Genomic DNA, 22,273 nt, shown 5'->3' on the forward strand with positions numbered 1-22,273 from the left:
AGTGGGAGTTGCTGCTGATAGTCTGAACTCCAGCCGCTGGTGGGTGGAGTGTGAGCTCTGGGCTTGGCGGTGCCCGACGGGGGTTCTGCCCCCTCCACGCAGGCAAATTGCTGACAGTGGCAAAGCCACGTTGCCATGCTTATGGGAACATTGCTTAGGTTTCGAGTTAAAAAAAAAAAAGAAGAAAGAAAGAAAGAAAGAAAAGGGTATTTGGATTTGGTTTCGTCTAGGCTAGGGTTTGGCAAATGCGTGTGGCGGGGCGGCCGCTCTGGTCCAGGTCTGGGCGGGGAGCGTGCAACTAGCGGGGCGTTAGGACCCGGTGCGCGTCTCCGACCCCGCGCGCCCAGGTCCCGGAGCCGCGGGAGGAGAGGCTTGAATGGGAGGCTGGAGGGGATCCGGCTGAAAGGGCTGCCGGCGGAATAGCTCTGCCGTCGCCAGGCAACCGCCCTGACGCAACGCAAAAAAAAAAAAAAAGTCCCTTAAAAAAAAAAAAAAAAGAATAGTGCTGAGAATTCACGAGCACGAGTGAAAGAGAGGCAGGAGCCGGCTTAGCCCCCGAGGCCGGGCCAGAGGCTGCGGAGCGGGGAGCCCGCGTCGAGAGTTGGAGGCGGGGACCTCGGTGACACCCCTGGAAGGGGCCTCTGAGCACCCCGGAAGGTGGGTTTGCGGCCGGGGCGGAGACGATCCCAGGGCTGGGAATCGGGCTGGGGGATGTGGCTGTGGCCGGCGGTGCTGGCCGGGAGGGGGCTCGGGGCGCGCAGGTCTCCCGGCGCCAGGGGCGGGAAGCAGCCTGCCTGGATCTGCGGGGAGCACTGATCTCAGGGCGCTGTAAGGGCACACCCCACCTCACCGGCCTCTGGGACTCTTCCCTCGGGGGGCGTGGGACAAGTGGCTGGATTCAATCTCCCAAATCGCAGCTGGCCACCTCCAGGGTTAAGATCTGCGTGGAGATTTGGGGGTACCGGGTCTGAGAGGGAGAAGCCCCACTCAGCCTCTCCAGACCGCTGGTCATCTCCAAGCCCACCCTGTCCGTTCTGTCTACTTCAGACTCAGTGACAAAGTTCCTGCCCCGAGCTGCATTTGTAACTCAGGAGACGTGACCAACCCACTGAGGGCACTTGGGCCCAAGGGTGCTCTGTAGGGCTGAGGCCCATGTGATGGGGGGGGGGGGGGGGGGGGGAAATGCACAGCCCAAAGGGCCCGCAGGAATGAGCAGGCCAGCCCTGAGGTTGGGAGAGGGCAGGGAGTTCTGTAGTCCCTGGGAGTGAACAGGTGTCTCCTCCCATCAAGGCAGGTGGGATGTTCTGCTTTAAAACACACACACACACACACACACACACACAACCCCCTATTGCCTGCATCTGGTTTTCATTCGCCTTGGTGTGTGTGGTTCCTCCTGAGAAGGTCTGGAAGGCAGGTTGGTTTCCACGAACTCCCAGCCATTCCTGGTGAGTCTCAGGTGGGATGAGCCCAGGTTCCCATCCACAGGGCCATCCCCAAAGTGCTCAGGGAGGCCAGGCTCTGAAGCAGCTTCCCTTCTGACCCAGGCAGTCCTGCTGCCCACCAGGCACAGATGGGGAGTGCAGAGTGTAGGCAAAGTCCTGGGAGAGCAGAGGTGGCGCGCACCTCTGGCCTGACCCCATCCGCAGGGTGGGAGCTGCTGCCAGCATGTCTGAGGGGCTTGGCAAAGCACCCTCGGGCTGTATTTAGAGGGGAAAGATGACAGCTCTTCTGTCCCGAGTGCATTTACCAGCCAGGCACTGCTTGAGACGCCTTCACATCTGTTGGTCATTTTATCTTCACAATTGTCCTTCCAGGGGACATACTATCCCCATTTTGCCAACCAGGCTGGAGAAATTTAGTAACTTGGTGCAGTTCACGTGGCTGCTGAAGAGCAGAGAGAGTCATTCAACCTCCAGTGCCTGACTCCTAACTAAGACAGTGCCCTTAAAGGATGGCTGCTTTAGCGATCCCAGGAAAGAGACCTAGAGGGGGGTGGAAGCCCGTCTCACCCAGAGCTGTGTGACTGGCTCGTCCTGTGACCTGGGAAGGTTCTTGCCATCTCCAGAGACCCTGTGGAGCCAGGAAAGCCATTGCTTGTACCAGGAGTCTGAAAGGGCCTGGCTCGCTTCTGCCCTGCTGACCTGAAGCAGAGAGAAGGGTCCTCTCCTCCCCCCCCCCCCCTTTTTCCCTTTGCCCATCTGAAGACCCTCAGGTTCTCGTGCACTTGTTCTCATCTCTCCTTGTTCTCTCAATTACATGCATGGATTTCCACTAGATTATCAGTCCCGCTCCCGTATTCACCAGTGTGGCCTCTAATAGGAACTCTGGCCGGGAAGTAAATCAAGGCAGAGCCTAAGAATTTCCTGAGGTAGATCCACAGAGGCCCAGGCCAACGAGGAAGAAACTGCTTGTTAGGCTGCTCACACACTGGGGTAGTTTTCCATAGGTAAATTTTGCTAGGGGAGAACTCCGTTGGCCCAAAAACAGCATCTGGAATTCCCAGGACACGCTGGGGGTGTGTTCTCCCCACAATGGCGCTTTGCTTGACTGGGAGGTTGAGCTATTTGCAAAGGTAGAAGATGAATGATAATCTGAGCAGTTTGCTCTCTGGTTTACAGACTAGGGGTGGGGGAGTCCTCACTGATGAATTGGAAACTCTTTAGGATTAACCAGGATGGCTCTTAAAATGAAAATGTAGCCTAGGATTTGGATAGGGGAGAGGAGTTAGGCAGGAAAGGCAAATTCTGAAGCAGACCTTGAAGGGGTGAGGATGCGTTGAATGAGGACAGTGGGTGACATGTAGGCCTGGCTAACTTTCTGATCAGCCTGCAGAATGTGAGCTGCTGCAGAGGGTCAAGCTACCAACTTGAGTTGGGAAGGATACACATATGAGCTTCTCCATGGTTAGGAGAGTGGCCCTGGAGCATGAAAGCCCAGCACTTCCCCGTCTTTATCCTTCCTCTCCCCCAAGACACACATACTTCTCTCATTGATGAGGAAGGAAAAAAGGGAGAAGGAAGGTGGGCAAGAGGAGAACTTAGAGGCTTGGGCTGCCCCAAGCCCATCTTCTTTCCTCCTGAATGCTGCCTGACCTTCCCACCTGCACCCTGCAACATGCTCACCCATGAAAAACTCCTTGGAGAAGGGAGTGCAAAGAGCAGCAGCCCATCTCCCAGTGGGCCCTGCCCATCAAGGAAGAGCTCTCCCATCTCTAGTGGTAGAGGGGTAGTGAGCTCTCCAGCATCAGGGGCCTCTTCACACCTGGGTCCCTGCCCAACAGGCTTTGCAGAGCCCCAGGAAGGTGTGGAAGTTCAGTTTCTCCCAGGGTGCAGACTGAGCCCCATTTCTTCAAGGCAATTTCTCTAGTATGGCCAGAAATTCTCCTCGGGTATTCTGGTCAAGTGTGGGAGTTGGTAATGGGTCCCCAAAGACTTCCTCACAGGGCTTGTCCTGTGGGAACTCGAAGGGAAGAACTGATTTTCCAGATACATCATGGGCCCAGACAGTGACCTTTGCCTCAGCCACAGTTTCAGGGTTTCTTGAAGATGGAGCAGCATTTCCTCATTCCAGAAAGCCAACAGAGCCTGTGAGTCTGACCCAGGGTGACCTGGAAGGCCAACTGGGGAGTTCTCAGGGGGATGAATACCCAGGAAGGTTCTGGATCAGGATCCTGGACTGGAGGCCAGTGAGGCCCTGGTGCCCCTGACCACCATCAAGTTAAAAGAGGCACTACCTCCCTCTCCTGTGAGCATTGACATGTGCTATGCTCTGGAGACAGCACCATACTGTGAACTGACCTGAATCCATTTGGTCACAACTCTCAGGTTTTGTTTGTGTTGGGTGTTTGGTTTATTTGTTTGACAGCAGCCACTGAAAACTTTGAGGACGTGAAGGCAGACCTCGTTATCAAGCCGAATAAAAGCAAGCCTTTGACCAAATTCTGCCACATATGCAGATATTTTCTGAGCAACTATTTACTTGCAAATGGGTCCAGCAGCGCTCACACAGCTTGTTCAGTGGGCTAGTTGCAGCCATCTGCGTCTCTAGATGCCCTGACTGCATATCCCTTGAGGTCTCACTGCATTCTTTCACCTGCTCTTACAAGAGTCAAGTGTGTCTCAGAATTCATTTGGCCAACCCACTGTCTTGAATACCTCTGCTTTCACCAAGGAGAATGCATTTCTAATGTTTACTCTGCTAATTATCAAATGCCTGGTATTGAGCCGACAGAAAGACAGCTAAAGTGCTGGCCATAGTCCACTGGAGTGGGGTGACAGGGTTATTAGAGGCCAAACTAAGAATTTGCATACACTCTACTTCACTGGATCCTTCCAAAGCTTTGAGGTAGGTTCCATTATGATCCCCAATTCATGGATGAAGAACCTGAGAACTATGGGGTTAAATCAATGACCCAAGGTCATAGAATTACTAAGTGTTCTTAGTAATGTGGAAGGAGGTCACACGTCCTGCTTTCTGTTCTGCTTGTGCGGTGCCTGAGCCAAATGTCCCCTCCAAGCCCCAGGGCCGGGGCACCTTGGGTGAGTGGCAGGCAGCACCAAATGTTGCTGGTCAGGCTGTGCCCAAGCTGGAACCACCCTCAACTCCCCATCCTGGAGTCATTAGGACGGGGCCCTGCCCACACACGGAAACTCCAAGGGCCCTTCAGCCGCCTGGGAGGCTGGCAGGTCCAGACATAGTATGAAAGCGAAGTGACTTGCATGAGCACGGAGCACACCATGAGACTACTTAGGAAGTCCTCGTGAAACCATTGAGTTGGAACTTGCAGAGTGAGCGAGAAAGCCAGTCATCAGAACAAACCCACTTGAGCTGGGACTTGTTGATTCTGCTCATTTGAAGTTGGAGCCAATTATCCTGTGGGTCGGGATAGTCCTAAATCGGTCTTGTTTGGGGGACTGAGACAAATGCCAGTCAGAAGACACCGTGTAGGCTGCATCCCGCTGCGGGAGGATTGTGCATCCTTGGTGTCCTGAGCCGTGAATGGTTCCGCAAGTTTTAGCCAGCTGTTCCCTGTTCTCATAGCCAGAATACCGGCTCAAACTGTGCCTACTTTGATCTCTGCAAATTGCTTTAAAGGCCACCCTGTGTCTACTTTCTGCTCCCTGATCCTTGCTGCCAGGGCCTTTGGACAGGAAGTTTCTATGGTCACATGCAGCCGTTGGCAGGGATGGCCACAGAGGCTGCCTCTGCCCTTCCCGGACATCTCTGCCTTGTCAGGTGTTTTCATGGAGGAAAACCTTGCTTCATATTCTTCCTTTCCCAGGGCTGATTCCGTGCCTCCCCACCCAACTCTCAGATTCCCAGGCACCTTTCTCCTGCCTGTCAGAGCAAAGCAACCCTTTTTTAGGGCCTCACAGCCTTGGAAAAGCCACCATGGCAGAGACTCTGGGTAGCCCGCAGCCCCCTCCCTGTAGCAGCCTGCACTTTCTCCTCTCCTTTCAGTGAGGCAATAAATTAGATTAGATCTATGGCTCCCGGGAGCCAGGGTCTCCCCCACACCAACAGGGAACACAACTTTTTCTTGGTGATTTCCTCGGCAAATTCTTTCACTGGGCAAAATGATGGGAAAGGTCTCCACGTTCCCAGCCTAAGGCAGAGGCCTGTGAATCTGCTCTAAGCAGCCAGGAGCAGCACCCATCAATTATTCAGCACAGACTGAGAGCTCTGAATGTGCAAAGGTCTTAACAAGTATTTTTTATAGATTCTAGCCTCACAATAGCTTAGTGAGACGAAGCAAGGTTTCCCTGTATTTGAGACAACAGAAGCTCAACCTGGAACCAAGATCAACCCAAGCCAGTCAGCCACACTAACGGTGCTGTGTGACCCTGGCAAGTCTGGCAACTTCTCTGGTTTGTGGTTGTTCTGTAATAACTCTCAGGAAGGTCTCTCCGGCCCAGGCCATCCTGTGTGTGTGTGTGTTGGGGGGGGGGGGGGGGGGGCGGGGGTACAAGGGGAGGCGGAATCTGTATACTGCAGTGTGATTTCAAAATGTTAGCGATTGCTCTTGTTGTTTCAGGTGTGGAAACAGATGTTTTGAATACGCTGAGGTACAGCCATTAGCACAGGATGTTGCAAACCCACCTGCACTGAGTGACACATCCAGGAGTACAGGTAGGTCGGTGCCTCTGCCTCTGCTCCCGGTGGGTGTGGCTCTGAGACGTGATGACAGAGTCTATGCTGTGGTTTAGAGTCTGTGCTTGGGGTACAAGGAAGTGTAAAGGCCATTGCACCAAAACACATTTCTGAGGGAGAGAAGTGGGAGCTTTCGAGGGGAAGTGAGTTGCCATAGTAACTGAAGGTGGGATGGGGCCTTGGGGCTGTCTCCCAGGCCAGGAGCTCTCCTCTCTCCTGCCCCTGGCTGGGTGTCCAAAAGGGTTGTCTCATTCCCATCTCCCAGCAGTAGTGCAGAAGGTGGCCTGGGGCTGTCTGGAGCAGGAGAATCAAGGGGAGTGAAGAGCTTTCTCCACGAGGCTAAGAAAGATGGACCCTGGAAACTTCAGGTTTAGATCCTTCCAGCTGAGCTACCTCATCTGAAAAGACACCCTGTTTCTATGCGTCTATATTTAAATCCTATGAAAATATCCAGATGGCCTTGCTTGGCCAGGTGTTCATCCAATGGACCAGTCACTCTTGCCAGAGTAAGACCTAAAAGGAATGTCTGTCTGGGTCACATGAGTGTTCCTGGGGGTGGTGGCAATGGGCAGGGAGCTATAACTCACAGTCCCTTCAGATCACCTGAAACAGGGGTGGTGCCCACAGAGGGATGCTAAACAAAGACATAGCTGACCGCCTAACAGGTACATCAGAAATGTAACTAAGTCATGCAACGTAGGAAGACGAGGGTCAGTACCCAAGACTGGTGTAGAAAAGTACTAAAATTTTGTTTGGAGAGGAAGTGGTCAGTTCCATTCAGAAAGAGCAATGACTGTAGAATGAGGTGGTGAACTAGGCTCAAAGACTTAGTAAAATTCAAACATGAGTTTATGGGGAAAGGATAAAGCATAGAGTTTAGACCAGCCTCCCCCAAATCCCTGTTCCCGCCCCCTAATTCAGACTCACTAGAAACATCTTGATCTTGCAAATCTTACCCATGAACCTGCAGGAGGTCTTCTGGGCAGGAAACCACCTGGATATGTGAACTATTCAGGCTAGAATTTGTTCACTGATTCACAACATTGCAGTCTCCAGCGTTCATTGAACATCTGCTGTTTGCAGAGGCCTGTGCTCAGGACACAAAAGAGAAAGTAATATCCTTCCCATTGAGGAGCTAGACATCTGGTCAAGGAGACAGGACACTCTCACAGTTCAAGGTCATACAGGCCAGTGAGCCATGAGCGTAATGGAAGCCAGTGCCAGAATTCAGACAAGGAATGGCCTGGAAGGTGGGGTGTCTTTGAGGGCTTAGGAGAGGAGGCAAGCCTTCAGTTAAGCCCTAAAGCAGAGCTTTAGAATTGGCGAGGATCAGGGAGTTCCCAAATGGGCGAATGACAAACAAAGGGATAAAAGTTCTCCTTTATTCATTCATCCATTCAATCACTCGTTCATTCATTCAACAAGTTTACTGAGCACCTACTATGTGCCAGGCACAGCAGTAAACACGAGAAAGTCACTGTCCTCAAGGAAAAGTCAGGTGAGAGAGCCAAGGCCTGAGGGCAGGGAACATAGCCTAGAAGAAATGGCTGGATTCTCACAATGGTTTGTTGCCGGGACAGGAGGAATAATCCATAGCTTCCAGGAAGTGGAAGTGGAGGGTTCTCCTTTGTGGGCAGCGTGCAGCCGGCAGGTGTGCTCTCCCCTGAGGTGTAGATCAAGGGCACATTTGGGAAAGACCTCACTATCATGTGCACTCTTGACACCACCCCACTTCTCTCACTAGCATCCCCCCTGCACATCATAATACAGACGCAGCATTGTAACCCACCCCTATCTTCCCACCCGTCCACAAGCACACACAATGTCCCAACACAATTCTCTCCCACCACGCACACGTAACTGGTGCCAAGGGTCTGGCCTCTGGATGTCCTTCCCCCCTCTCAGGCGCTCCCAGTACCAGCTCTGACCAAGACCTGGAATAAAGATGAGCCAGGATAGATGATCTGTGTAGAGCCAGACCAGCGGGTGTCTCCTCCTGCTTCGGTCACCATGGCAACCTCTGATGAGGAGAGAAAACACAATCTCTGGAAGCTCCTGGAAGCTCCCTGGCTCCTATGGGCAGCTCTGTGGGGCGCAGGCCTGTGTCCCCCAGCCTCTCAGCCCCAGCATTGGTGCTCCTTCAAGTCTGCAGAACACAGGCGGGGATTTCACTGCCTCCATCCAACGCCGCCGCCGGAGGTCAGTCCTGAGTCCTGGCCCTGAGCTCCCTCTTTTAGTTGAGCACCAGGATTTATGAGTAAACCCAGACCAGAAAGCCTGCCTTGTCACAGCTCCGAGTCAGAGTCCCTGGCCGAATGACCCCATATCCACCTGGGAGGAAAGCGTTATCTGCTTTAGAAAAGGAAAGTAAAAGACTGAGGTATGAGTGTGGCCTGAGCCACCCTGAATTTCTTTCTGTTTATAAAACAGGTTCTAGTCCACCGAGCCCTTCCCTCACTCTCATGCCTCTGCAGGGTGGATGCTGCATCACCCCATTTTCAAAAGAGGGGCAGAGACCCAGGCAGTGAGGCAAGGTGACTCCCCAAGTCTCACTGCTCCCACTGGAGGTGGTTCCGGTCTCAGAATGCAGACCCACAGCCTGGGGAGCTGGGGTCCCCCTTTGATATCAGCCTCTGAGCGGCTCTCCGTCACATGGGCCCTGCCTTGGTCTCAGGTAGGAGGTGGGAACATGCGGCTTTGCGGAGAGGAGGGGGGTGGCCTGGCCTGGCCAAGACTGGGAGTCAGAGTGGGGACTTCAGCTGCCTTTCCTGCAGCCGTCTGACTTCCCCCCGCCCCCCCCAAACAAGCTCTGGCTATGGATGGGGAAGGTGCTGCTTGTCCTTAGGCCACTCCTGAGCTCAGGGAATGACTCTCTCTAAGGAGGGTTTGAGGCTTAGTGACACAGGCAACATGCTCAACAGATGTGCTGGCTTTTGGGAGTGACCCCTGACCTGGTTGAGGAGCATGACAGCCTCAGAAGGGGGTGAATGCTCAGAGGTGGCAGAAGGCTCAGCAGCGGACACAGAGCCAGAGGCACTGTGCCCCCGGAGCAGGCCTGCTGCTGTGGTCTGTCTCCTGTGGGGACATTTCTGCTATGAAGCATTGGCCATACTGTGGTTAAGGATCCTGCAGGAGCTGAGTTTCCTCAGCAAGTCAGGCCCGGGGGATGGGATGTCTCCCTGCCTTCATGTGCCCACCATTGCCTCCTATCCACTGCTCTGTTGCTGGGAGCAGGGCCGGCCTGGACTGCAGGCAGGGCCTCACATGCCTGTGCAGAGCAGTCTGTGGCTCCTCTGCTGAGCGTACTGAGGGTGTCACCAAGCCTAAAACCAGAGTGTGTCAGTTTATGCACAAGGACCCATGGATGGCACTTCTGCTGGAAGGAAGAGTGTAAGTTCACATGCATGAAGTTGTTATATCCTCACCAAGCATTGCCTGGAGTAGACCATAAATTAGGAAACATAGCTATGAATGCAGATGGACTCCTGGTAAAAGCTTCTTTAAGAGGACAATGGTCACCACCCCGTGGTTCTCCCTGGAGGTGGCACCAGCCCCTCTGAAGGACACATGGAGTCGTGGGGAGGGGAGTCACCCTGTTTCATGACACTGCTCAGCCCTCAGTTATACATATTGCCTCCCCAAATGGGTTGTACGTTCCCCTAATTTCAGCCAGGGCTCTTGGTTGTAAGCATCAAAAGACAACTTATTGTAAGGTGTTCACAGAAGTGGCAGGAGGTAAAGACTCAAACAGGCAGAAGCAGGGCCGCTGGGAAACAGGAGAGAGTCCTGTGAGTGAAATGACCCTCTGAGACCGTTCAGAGAGGTGCTAGGTTGCTACCCACACAGCGCCCCACACCACTTTTGACACCAGGAGTGTGAGTTTCCACACCAACCGATTCCCCGGTTCTCTGCAGCCACCAACTGGGTAGCCAGCACTTTAACTCCATTGGACACTGTCTACCTAAAGCTGGCATCAGATTCCGCCAGCTAGGGGCTCAGTCCCACTAGACCAGTGATGACAAACCTATGAGACACGAACTCATTTTTTTGGTTGATTTTTCTTTGTTAAATGGCATTTAAATATATAAAATAAATATCAAAAATATAAGTCTTTGTTTTACTATGGTTGCAAAGATCAAAAAATTTCTATATGTGACACGGCACCAGAGTTAAGTTAGGGTTTTTCAAAATGCTGACACGCCGAGCTCAAAAGGTTCGCCATCACTGCACTAGACTGTCCCCCACATCACACATCAATCGCAAGTCCCAGGTTGTCACCTGTATTTCTAAATGACTGGCTATCAATCAGGTGTGAGGGAGGGGTGCAGAGCTCCCAAGCCCTCCGGGGCATGTTGCCCTCCCAGCACCCCCTGTCTTCCCCAACCTGGAAGCTCTCTGAATCCCTTCAGTTAGGCTTTTTTTGGAGGCCTCATTAGATAGGCATGATCTATCACCTGGTTATTTCCCCTGGTCACCAGCCCTATCCTGAGGGGCTATCCAAATGTCAGCTCATTGACATGAGCTCCAGTGGGGTCGAGAGAGCCTTGCTGTGAGTAACAAAAGATGCTTCTTTCATTTGTATCAGTATGCAGCTGTCTCAGAAGCTGGGGACAAAAAGCAGGCATTATAACACAGGTTTTCCTATCACTCTCGTCACCTAGAAGATTAAAAGCGTTTTTAGGAGCCCAGCAGTGGTAGCTCAGTGGTTAAGTGCCAACCTATGAACCAGGAGGTCACAGTTTGATTCTGGGTTAAGGCACATGCCCAAGTTGCAGGCTCAATGCCCAGTAGGGGGTGTGCAGGAGGCAGCCAGTCAATGATTTCTCATCATTGATGTTTCTATCTCTCTCTCCCTCTTCCTTTCTCTCTGAAATCAAATATAAATATAAAATGTAAATATACGTATATATTTTAAAAGGGAGCTCTGTTTCAGGAGCTGGGGATAGAGACCAAATATATTTCTTATTATATCACAACAGACCCCGAAACAGTCCTTTTCTGAGGATGGTTTAGCTAATCCCACCTTCCCCACAGGTCACATCTGCCTCCGAGGCTGGATATGGCTACAAATGAACCCCACCTGACCCTCCATTCTGCCCTCACACACCAGATTCAGAGGCCTGGGTCTGGGCACTTGATCGGCCAAGTTCAAATCACATGTTTACACCTGGTTGCCATGGAACCTGGTGGCCAGGGAGGAGGGAGAACGTGATCCTCTGGTTTCAGAGGGCAGGTGCCCGGCCTGTTTGCTCTCCCGCACAAAACAGGGAGTTCCCTACCAACAGTAAACGGCAAACAAACCAAAGACAGATATCAACAAATATTGGCCATGTTATTCTATATTCTTTGTCCAACACATGCTTGTGTTGGCTGCAAAGGTCAGAAACCCAGTCAAAGAAGCTTAAGCAAAGAGAGTATATATGCTATATAATCAAGGTCAGGTGGTGGCTTCCAACAGGGCTGAAGGCCTCTGGCTATCTCACACGCTTGGCTTGGTTCGTCAGGCAGCCTCTCTGCCTATGGTGAGCGAGATGGTGAGCCAGCAGCCCCAGCCAGCAGGGAACATGCAGCTCCAGGATGGTTCTGATGCAAAACCTCAGGAGGGCTCTGATTGGCTCAGCTTGAGTCATGTGACTGCCCTGAGGCCAGAGAGGGACTGTCAGTCCCCAGCAAGCACATGGAGGGGTTTTCTATAGGAAAAAAAATGCTCCTTCAAGAAAGAGGGAAGGGATGTTGAGTAGAAATTGCCTGATGATGCTGGACGGGGAGGAGGGCCTAGAGCTGTACGTGGGATACTGAATGGCCCTGTCTGTGTTCCAGCACCTAGTTCTGGCCCTTGATGCAGGGTGAGGCCACTCCTGTCTTCCTAGGGCAGGGGTGGGCAAACTTTTTGACTCGAGGGCCACAATGGATTCTTAAACTGGACCGGAGGGCCGGAACAAAAGCATGGATGGAGTGTTTGTGTGAACTAATATAAATTCAAAGTAAACATCATTAAGTAAAAGGGTACGGTCTTTTTTTTTTTTTTAGTTTTATTCATTTCAAACGGGCCGGATCCGGCCCACGGGACGTAGTTTGCCCACAGCTGGCCTAGGGCCTGACAGCCTGTGTCCAGGACTCTGAGGTCAGGGCAGGTCTGATAAGGACAGGTGATGAAGGTGCCATCGCAGGAAGTCCAGGTCCACTCTGCTTCCCTGAGCCTGTCCAGACCGTCTCAGACCTAAGCAAGGATAGGTCACAGTGAGTGAGAGTGTGTGTTGGGGGTGGGGTATAGGAGAGGGGAAATCTGTTCCATTTGCTCATTTAGCCCATGAACATTTAAAGAGAGCAGCACGGCGCTAAGTGCTGGAGGTTCCAGGATACAAAGCCTGGTTCTCACCTTCATGAAGCTCAGTCTGGTGGACGACACCATCAAGAAGGTCCTGGCCTGGATGGTGTGGCTCAGTTGGTTTGAGTGTCATCCCTTGCACTGAAAGGTCACTGGTTCAATTCCTGGTCAAGAGCACATACCCAGGGTGCAGGCTTAGTCCCAGGTTGGGGTGTGTACAGGAGGCAACAAATTGATGTTTCTCTCTCTCTATTCCCTTTCCCTTCCTCTCTAAAATCAACAGAAACATAAAAAGAAAGAAAAAGAAGGTCCCTGGTAGAAGTGCTGTGGCTTGAAAGGGCCAGTTAGCCTAGTGGTTACAAGCCAGGGTGGAGCCGGCTGCAGGGGTTCAAATCCCAGCTTCACCACTTAGTTCTGTGACCATGGGCAAGCTATTCAGTCGCTCCGTGCCTCGGTCTCCTTGTCTGTGCAATGGAGACAATGATGATACTTGCCCCAGAGGGTTGTTGTGGGGACTAAATCTGTTAGTGCATGTAAAGCTCTTAGAACAATGCCTGGCGTGGTGTGCTCTGAGTAAGCATTAGCTAATATTGTTGTGATGACATCATTGTTTCTCTGAAGTGCTGTTGTTGCACACACTGCTCCGGCAAGTTAAGGAAAACTTCCTGAAGGAGAAAATTCCTGAGAACTGAGGCGTAGAGGGGAGGGAAGGGCATTGCAGGCTGAGGGAACAGCTGGTACAAAGTCACAGGGCCTGAGAGAGCGTGGAATTCAGTGGGACGGGAGTGCTGGACAGGTGGGCCTTTATGGAGCAGAAATGGAACGGTTCTAGCGAAGAGCCTAAGACCGGAAGGAGCAGGCACAGGCCCGTAGGTCCAAACAGAGAGCGGGCAGCTTTCTAGTTTCTCAGAAGAATGTAGGGCCACAGGTCTGAGAGAGACAGACAGACAGAGACAGAAAATGGGCCAGCAGCCCCCTGTACCATTCCCTGCCCTCGGAGCCCATCTAGGAAGTGGGTTTGAAAGTTGTCCAAGTGAACAGATTAGGTCATCATGGGGCGAGGTGTTGGCTGAGTGACTGAGCTGCACCCACATGGCTCCTCCGGCAGCCAGAGGAATTAGCTCATGGCTGGCACAGCCCTTCCCTCCCACAGCCACCGTGGTCTGGAGCGAGCCAGGCAGCCTGCTTGAACAGCAGCCGCTGTGTGCAGAAAGGCATGTCCACACTGCAAAAAAGGCCCACATGCCCCGGGTCTGGTCCCTTGCAGGGGGTGGGTGGACTGCCTGGTGGGCCTCACCTGGGCCTGAGGGGACTATGGTCTGACCTTGTTTTTCTGGCTGCCCCAGGTCCCAGGCCTGGCTTTCCTTCTCAGGCTCTGGCATATGCAAAGCCGAGTGAGAGAAAGTGTGTAGGAAGGACTTAGGTTAGGCGTAAAGAAAGCCTGACTGTCCAGGCATTAGAGGGTCCCTCCTCCAGAGCCCACACCCTGGAAGTTCCTGGTTTGTCCAGATAAGTGGAAGCCCCTACTGCCCTTCGGCCCAGGAAGCTGGCCAGCGCTCCTCTGTCCCCTGCACCTGGCTGGCACGTCTCCTGCAGCTCAGACTGGGTCCATCTCAGTCATGCCTGGCTTGGCCTGCATGGGCGACATTCTAGCTGGGAGGGAGGGAGAAACCCCACTGGGCCCTGGGGCACTGGGACATCCAGAGAGGCAGTGCTCCCTGGTTCAGTGACCAGGAGGACAGATTCGGTTTCAGCAAATCCCGGGGAGTGCTGGGGGCGATAGGAGGCGGTCGAGGACTTGGTCCCTGCAGGCTGCACGTGACCACACCTCCTGAAGGGCTGAGTTCCTGGTCCACCACACGTGCCGTGATGATAGTAATAATCCTCAGGTGGGTACCGCTCTTTACAGTGTGCAGAGAGCTTTCACAGGTGAGTCCAGCTGATTCTCACGGCATCCTTGAGAGGCAGATGGGGAGGGGGGTGCCAGTGCACAGATTAGGAAGCTGAGGCTAAGAGGAGAGGGCTGATTCCAGGGGCTTGCATCCCACCCCAGTCCTTGCTCTCATCTCATGGCTAACACAGTCAAACCTGGGTCACCTGGGTCACCTGGGGCCCCAGGCCATGAGCTGGGGTGTTTACTAGTAAAATGTGAGCTGGAAGGGAAGGGAGTGGATATATTGTGGTGATTTTGTAAACTGGGCTTTTTCCTCTTCGCTATGGCAGACCTCGTCTGGCATGATGAAAACGCAATCGAGACCTGAAAATTGGGTGGGAGGGGGGAGGTGGGGTCCACCGACTTCATCTCAGTTGGCTTTCCAGGAAGGGAAGGGTGCGGAGATGGGCTCAGGTCAGGGGCCACCAGGATGACTGCTCAGGGCAGCCCAAAGGGGCCATCTGGGGCTATGACTGATGTGGCACGGATAGGTCTTATCATCTTAAGGATAATATTTTTTAAATTAAATTTATTGGGGTGACATTGGTTAATAAAATTGTAAAGGTTAAGAATAATACTTTTTAAAGTGTCACTTTAGAGGTATACTTTTTTGAAGTATACCACTCACCAGGTTAAGGACTCGCTATTTGCTACTTTAATCCTCACAATGACGGATGAAGCCCACAGTATTACCCCAGGGTCTGCTTCATGAGCGAGGGACCTAGGCAGTCCCGCAGGGCCCTGCGCCTGGGTTAACCCTCTGCTGTTGCCATCTTAAAAGTCTTCGTTCTTTTTAAAAGGAGCCCTGCATTCTCATTTTGCACCGAGTCGGGCAAATTCCATAGCCGGTCCTGGTGACCCCCACTTCTCAGAAGAGGACGCAGAAGCAGCGTGGTCATAACACAATATGCCCACGATCAGAGAGTTGGCTGCTCCGGAGTCTGACCCAAAGGCCCACACTCTCTGGAGTAGAAAGAGGCTGATTAGAGTCTGAAGACTGAGCCTAAGTCCTACTCCTGCCACCTGCCCGGGGCTAGGGGTGGGCCCTTCAGCCCTCTCAGCTGTGAAATGGGGTGATCCCTCCTGCTGCTCAGGGCTATTGGGAGGAGCAGTGGTGTGCACAGGGATGCTTTTATACACTCCCTAAGGCTCAGCGGATTGAAGGATCATCATTAGCTGACTCACAGTGTGCTGGTGCTCCTGTTAATGCCCCAAGTTGCCCTGACGTTGTCTTCACAGGCCTTCTCTGAATTGATTTAGAAACTGATAATTAACATAACCTCCCCCTTCCCAAGGAGGCAGCCTCATAAAGTCATCCAGTCATAACTCGCCCACCCCAAATGGGGAGACCCTTCCCTAACAGGTTCTCCCTCCGCCGTAGATGCCCTGCTGTCTTCCGTGGGTATGTAGCTGGGGGAGACGGAGGGCACATAAGACTTCCCATTAGTTTCATCGGCTCATGGTTGCCTGCAACTAGATCCTCTCCAAAAAGCATTGCTGGAAATAATCAGAGCTCCTGTGTCAGTGGGAAGAAGCCTTTCTGGGGTGAAGCCGCCCCAAGGCACACTCAAAACAGATTCTGGCATCTCAACAAAGAGGTAGACGGCGCCTGGGAGTGGCCCCAGAAAGCGACTAATTGGTCTTTACTAGAAGAGATTCTAAAGACGCCTGTGTGACCACGTGACTGCACAGAAAGACACCCATGAGAACACCACACCTAAGCCTACAGAATACATGGACCAACCTTAGTTCTGCCAATGCCCCAAACCCAGGAGATTGGTATTATGGCCCCATTTTACAGGCAGGGAAACGGAGGCTCAGCCAGCCTGACAGCACCCTCAGCGAAGGCAGTCTGATTCCACATCTGGTGTTTCTATCTAGGAACCCCGGCCTCACTCAGACCCCTTGGGGAGCTTTAATATACACGGAGTTCCACTCCAGATTAACTGAGTTCCCACCCCCAGGAGTGCGGCCTGGCAATGCACCATTTGTGGAAATTCCTCAGGGGATCCCCACCTGCGTAGTTGGAGGTGAGATCCAGGTTTCTCTGCCATCAATTGGGGTGGAATAGTCCTCTTCGTTCCTCAGGGGTGCCCCAAAGCAGGGGCAGCAGAGCATGGGAAAAGGGCAGCCAGTCTTCCTCTGGGAAGGTTACAGCACAGGCGGGCATTGTAGAAACATCTGGAACAGACAGCAAGCTCTGCTCTTCTTGAGCACCTCCATGCCCGTGTGGGAGAGAAGCCGCACCGCCTCCCTGAGTGGCCCCGCCTGTGTTTTCATTTTGCTCCCCTCCAATTCTGCCGATGCTGGGGTCCAACCCCAGTGGGTCCATGGGTCCCCAAAGGTGTGGACGGAGTCGGCGAAGAGGGAATGACACGGAGACAGCCTTCAGTTGGTCAGCAGCCTAGCCAGGATCTCTAGCCAAGTTCTGGTTAGGATCCAGCAAAGTTCTGGTCAGGATCTCCAGCCAAGTTCTGGTTCAGATCTCCAACAAAGTTCTGGTCAGGATCTCCAACCAAGTTCTGGTGCCATGTTCTCTCGCTAGGTTCTCCAGCCATGTTCTCCAGGTTCTCCAGCCAGGTTCTATCCAGGTTCTTTTGCCATGTTCTGTCTAGGTTCTCCAGCCAAGTTCTGTAGCCAGGTTCTGTCCAGGATCTTTTGCCATGTTCTCTCACTAGGTTCTGTCTCTATGTTCTGTATAGGATCTCCAGCCAAGTCCTGTCTCTAGGTTCTGTCTCTAGGTTCTTCAGCCAGCTTCTCTCGCTAGGTTCTGTTTCTAGGTTCTGTGTGTAGGTTCTGCCTCTAGGTTCTTCAGCCAGGTTCTCTAGGTTCTGTCTCTAGGTTCTGTCTAGGATCTCCAGCCAAGTCCTGTCTCTAGGTTCTGTCCCTAGGTTCTGTTCCTAGGTTCTGTCTTCTGTTGTTTTGTTACATCTGTATTTATACCAGTTGATTTTAATCCTGTCAATTTCTATTGCAAAGGTTAGGGTATTTCTTATCTCCATTCCAGGGAGTAAAGATTATGTAGCTTAAGCTGATTGTTTGTAGTTAAAGTGATTAACTACCCGCCTGGCACTTAGTTAAGGGGTTTTATCCCCTCCCTAACTTCAGGGAAAAATCCCTATCTGGGGAAACAACCTTTCTCGGAGAGGTGACCTTGGTTAAAACACATAGCGCTAAGGGGAGCAAACATATTAAGAACAGTATGCTATATACACCAGGTCCCTTGAAACATATTCTGTGCAGATGTTTCTTTCCTGCAGCGACTGTGTCAAGCAGCAAGGATGGACCGGCTTCTGGCATGCCTCGTCCTATGCCTGCCCACCATCACCCAGTGCCCAGTCCCCTCACCCCAGACAAGCAAGCACACTCTCAGTTCCAGTTTTATTTTCCTTGCAGAGACCTTTTAAAAGGCACCTACAAGTCAATAAAAGTCTCTTCCTTCCTCCTCCCCCACTTCCACACCAAGGTGGCACCCTCTCTAGGCTGCAAATGCCCTGTGTTTTCCAGGGAAGCTGTGTCTTGGACGTTGTTCCAGATCCCTTCATTCTTTTTCACAGCTTGCCTCAGCACAAATTTTTCAAACACTCCGAAAGCCAAGAAATTCCCTCCATGGTCTGAGTCAAATGGTCCTGCTCTGATAGAGCTTGTGGGTGCAGAGATGTGGTGGGAGGGGCAAGGTCTAACTCCAGGTCACTTCTCTACCCTGTGCCCTGATATTATGGGGCGAGCACCTTGGCTCAACCTTCTCCCCAGAGGTGGAGAGGCCAAGTCAGATGAGGGAGCTGGAGCCCTTGCCCAGGAGGCACTGCTGTATGGGCAGGACCATGATAACCATCTTCCCAGAATGGTGAGTCACCCTGAATTCATCGCTCTTCCTGGGCTGCAGGTCTATTTGCTTCCTCCTCTGAAGAGTGAAGTAGGTGTTGTTTTGGGAGGAAGCAGCTGAGAGTGGCTGTAGGACTGGCCTTGAGGAGCTGGTGCCTGAGGACAGGTGCTGTGGTGGGTGGGGTGGGCGGGGTCAGTGGTTCCTGGCCCCCAGGCACACCTGCGCTGCTTGGGGACCCTCAGGCAGCTGCCCTCATGGAGACCTGGAGACCTGAGCGCTCAGAATCCAACCACCTGCCCCTGTCCTGGCTAATTGCTGGGAGCTCTTTGGTGAGTCATTTAACCCCTGAGAGACTCAGGTATCTCACATGTAAAATGGGGACAAAAGCAAGGAATCACAGACTTGCAGTTAGGACGATGAACTAACAGAGGTGCAGTCACTTCATAAATCGTGAAACCCTGTACAAAGTATTGACTTATTATGAACTCCTCTGCACCAGGTTAAGGTATTAAAGTCGCCTCATGTCTAGTCCTGAAGTCGCAATTAGCAGCCTTGTCACTGAACCTGTCAGTGTCCCCTGCCCAGGAGCGCGCAGGCCCTGCTCACAGCCTTTACTGACATTGTTCGCATCCTTCCTCAGGGCCTCCCTGGACTGGCCAGCAGCTTCTCGCCACCTGCCCTTCCCCACAAGGAGGGAGCTGTTTCCCCGCCCATCTCTGATCCGCCTGCATCTCCGGGACTGATAGATCTTCTTGGCAAAGCTGCCCCAAAGATTCCTGCTAATGCCTGTCTGTTCCTGCCTTGTGCGGAGCACGGCGCCCACAGGACTCCGGAGAGAATCTTAAACCCAAAGCTTTACCGTTGCTCTGGACGGCACCCTGTGCGCTCCTGCCTAGTCCCTCTCGGCTCCGGGAGCTGCTCACACCCCAGCGATGCCCACGGGAGCCTTGGCCCCAGCTGGGTGAGACCATTCCAGAGTGGGCCCCAACCTTACCAGCCTCCAGGACTCCCTCATCACCTCCACCACCTCCCATGTCCGACCGCCCAGCAGGCTCTAGGATGTCTGTGCCCCAGATCCAGGTGGAAGAAGTGGTGGTGGGGGAAGAGGTGCTGGCGGGAGCAGCCCCGCCTCCTGATGACCATCTCCGGAGCCTGAAGGCCCTGACTGAGAAACTGAGGCTGGAGACCCGCAGGCCCTCCTACCTGGAATGGCAGGCAAGGCTGGAGGAGCAGGCCTGGCCCTTCCCCAGGCCGGCTGCTGAGCAGCGGGAGTGTGGGGAGGAAGAGCCCTCCCTGCCGCCCAGAGAGCCCAGGCAGCACCCCCCACCTAATGCCAGTGCCAGCCAGGATGCCGGGACCAGGTCCACGGGCAAGCTGGAAGGCTTTGAGAATATCGACGAGGCCATAGCCTGGCTCAGGAAGGAACTGGTAAGTGGCTGCCCCTGCAAGGATCCCAAGATGCCATTCTCTGTGTGTGTGTCTGTCTCTGTCTCTGTCCCCCTCTCTCTGTTTCTGCCCCATCTCTACCTCTCCCAAGTGCACATCTGACATTTCCTATTAAGTCAAATGTAAGCTTTATTGCCATGTAGTTACATGACATCCATGCATCAATAAGCCCCTGATCACAGGTACTTATGAAGCAAGTGTTGCCCATGAGAACCTGAGCCCATGAAGGTGTCCCCCGCCTTCCCCAGTGCCACTCCTGACGTTAGTCTATGTAGGCAGAGCCTGTTTGGTTGTCCTGCACAATCCCCAAAAAACACATCCCCACTGGGGCCTGGGATTCCCCATGAGTTGAAATAACCGTGGCTGGGGCCGGGGATGTTCTTTTTTTTTGGTTTTAATTTTCGATATTGAGACTGCTCCTTAAAACGCGCCATTCCTCTATGTCAGCGGCTCTCAATCTTTCACAGGGGTCGCCTAAGACCATCCTGCATATCAGATATTTACATTACGATTCATAACAGTAGCAACAGTACAGTTATGAAGTAGCAACGAAAATAATGTTATGGTTGGGTCACAACATGAGGAACTGTATTTAAAGGGCCAGAAGGTTGAGAACCACTGCTCTATGTCTTTAGTAACGGGGATGTAAGTTGATTTGCATAAAAGATGGGGCATCTGTGGGTTCTTTGTGTCACTGGGTGCTCAAGGGGGTACAGGTGGGGAGGGGAGATGGACCCACGGTGGCCAGGGCAGACCCTGGAAGTTGCCCTTTCAATTCCTGAGGCTGAACTGCTTTCATTTGTTTTCATAAAGAGGAACAAAAAATTATTTCCATTAATCAAGGACTCAATTTGTTGGGTTAGGGTTCATTTGAGGTTCTATTGCTTTGGGGAGCAGAGGCTTTTACTTTCTAAGTGAGCATTCCCCATTGGCTCCCTTTGGGGTAGAGAGCAGAAACAGAATTCCCTGTGTGTAAACCAGTAGGGAGTTCTTTAGAGCTTGTCCTCATCCTGTAGCATCAGAGAGAGGCGCCTCTCAACCCAGGCTGCATATTAGAATCCCCACAGAAACCTGGAAACTTCCCAAATCCTAGACCACATCCCAGACCAATCAAATGAACACCTTGGGGGGGGGGGGGGGGTAAGGACCCAGGAATCAGTGGTTCTTAAAGCTCCCAGGTACTTCACAAGCACAACCTAGGCCAGTGATGGCGAACCTTTTGAGCTCAGCGTGTCAGCATTTTGAAAAACCCTAACTTAACTCTGGTGCCGTGTCACATATAGAAATTTTTTGATATTTGCAACCAGAGTAAAACAAAGACTTATATTTTTGATATTTATTTTATATATTTAAATGCCATTTAACAAAGAAAAATCAACCAAAAAAATGAGTTCGTGTGTCACCTCTGACACGCGTGTCATAGGTTCGCCATCACTGACCTAGGGGATGGACCATTGCCACAGGCCATGCTCATATTTGTTGCCAAGCCATTGCAAGCCAAGCAGAACAAGTTGTCTGGCCAGAGTATGCTAGCAGAGAGGAGGAAGGTGAGCCAGGTCGAGGACAACCGTCGGTAATGGACAGAGTAATCCTCCATAGGTGGAGGGAGGAACATTAATTGTTAGGACTATCTTGGCTGTCAAAGGCTGTGTTGGGTGCAAGTTCCTCAGCCAGGGAATTGACCCCTCTGGGTGCAGGAAATTGGAAGAACAGATGAGTGACAGTAGGTAAGTGGGACATGCTTTATTACGAGCAAAGCAGCCAGCAACTGGCTGGTCAGTGGCAGCTTATATACACCCTCAAACAAAAGCAGCCTCATGCCAATTAGTGACGCTCGCTTGCTCGTGCTATATTAACATAAACAGGTTATCTAAGAATGCGTGGGTGTGGGGGCAAAAGGAGAAACAAGATTGGAGGGAGTCCCAGCCCTCACTCCATTACCTCTTTGATTTTTACAACAGGCCTGTGTGACTACAGTGATTGTGCCCCTTTTACAGATGCGTAAACCAAGGCTCATAGAAATCAGACGACTTGCCTAGAATCATATGATTAGTAGGTGGCAGAGCCAGAGCTTGAACTCAGCCTTCCCCACTGGGAGTAGAGCACTCTGGGGAGAGAGAGCCAGGAGATGAAGCTGGAGAGATAGCCCTCCTGCAGAGGGCGCTGCTCAGACATGCCACCCTGGCTGCAGGGTAGAGAATCGCTTAGAGCAGCGACTCAGACTCTAATGTGCATGCAGGTCACTAGGGTCTCTTGTTCAAATAAAGATTCTAATCCTAAAGATCTGAGATGGGGTCCATGATTCTGAATTGCCACCAAACTCGAAGGTGATGCTACCTTGCTGGTCCACAGACCACACTTTGAGAATCAGGACTGATAGGCAGGCAAGACTGGGGCTAAGGGACTAAGAAGGTACCTCAGAGGGAATCCCAGGGATCCCCAAGCCTGTACCTTGTGCCCTGTCCCTTTTGGCGTGGGGCTCGGCCAGTGAATGGGGTTCTTGGACCCTCTGCACTGAGGGTCCAAGAACCCAGTTCTTTCAGAAGAGGGTATGACTAAGGTCAAAAGCAACCCAAACACCAAAGGG

At 52.4% G+C, this 22,273-nt stretch overlaps 1 protein-coding gene across 1 annotated transcript in view; it reads left to right on the top strand.

Moving 5' to 3' along the window:
• Positions 1–292: 292 nt before the first annotated feature.
• FAM167A (family with sequence similarity 167 member A) overlaps positions 293–22,273 on the top strand; it is a 36,060-nt gene continuing 14,079 nt past the window's right edge. The window contains exons 1-3 of the mRNA XM_070415495.1: positions 293–657; positions 6,038–6,132; positions 18,881–19,668. Coding sequence (XP_070271596.1) covers positions 19,273–19,668 — 396 coding nt within the window. The 5' untranslated portion in view covers positions 293–657; positions 6,038–6,132; positions 18,881–19,272. The remainder of the gene's footprint in view (positions 658–6,037; positions 6,133–18,880; positions 19,669–22,273) is intronic.

The sequence above is a fragment of the Myotis yumanensis genome, unplaced genomic scaffold (assembly GCF_028538775.1).
Source record: "Myotis yumanensis isolate MYYU_CA2020_CCGP unplaced genomic scaffold, mMyoYum1.0.hap1 SCAF_5, whole genome shotgun sequence".
NCBI classification, from domain to species: Eukaryota; Metazoa; Chordata; class Mammalia; order Chiroptera; family Vespertilionidae; genus Myotis; species Myotis yumanensis.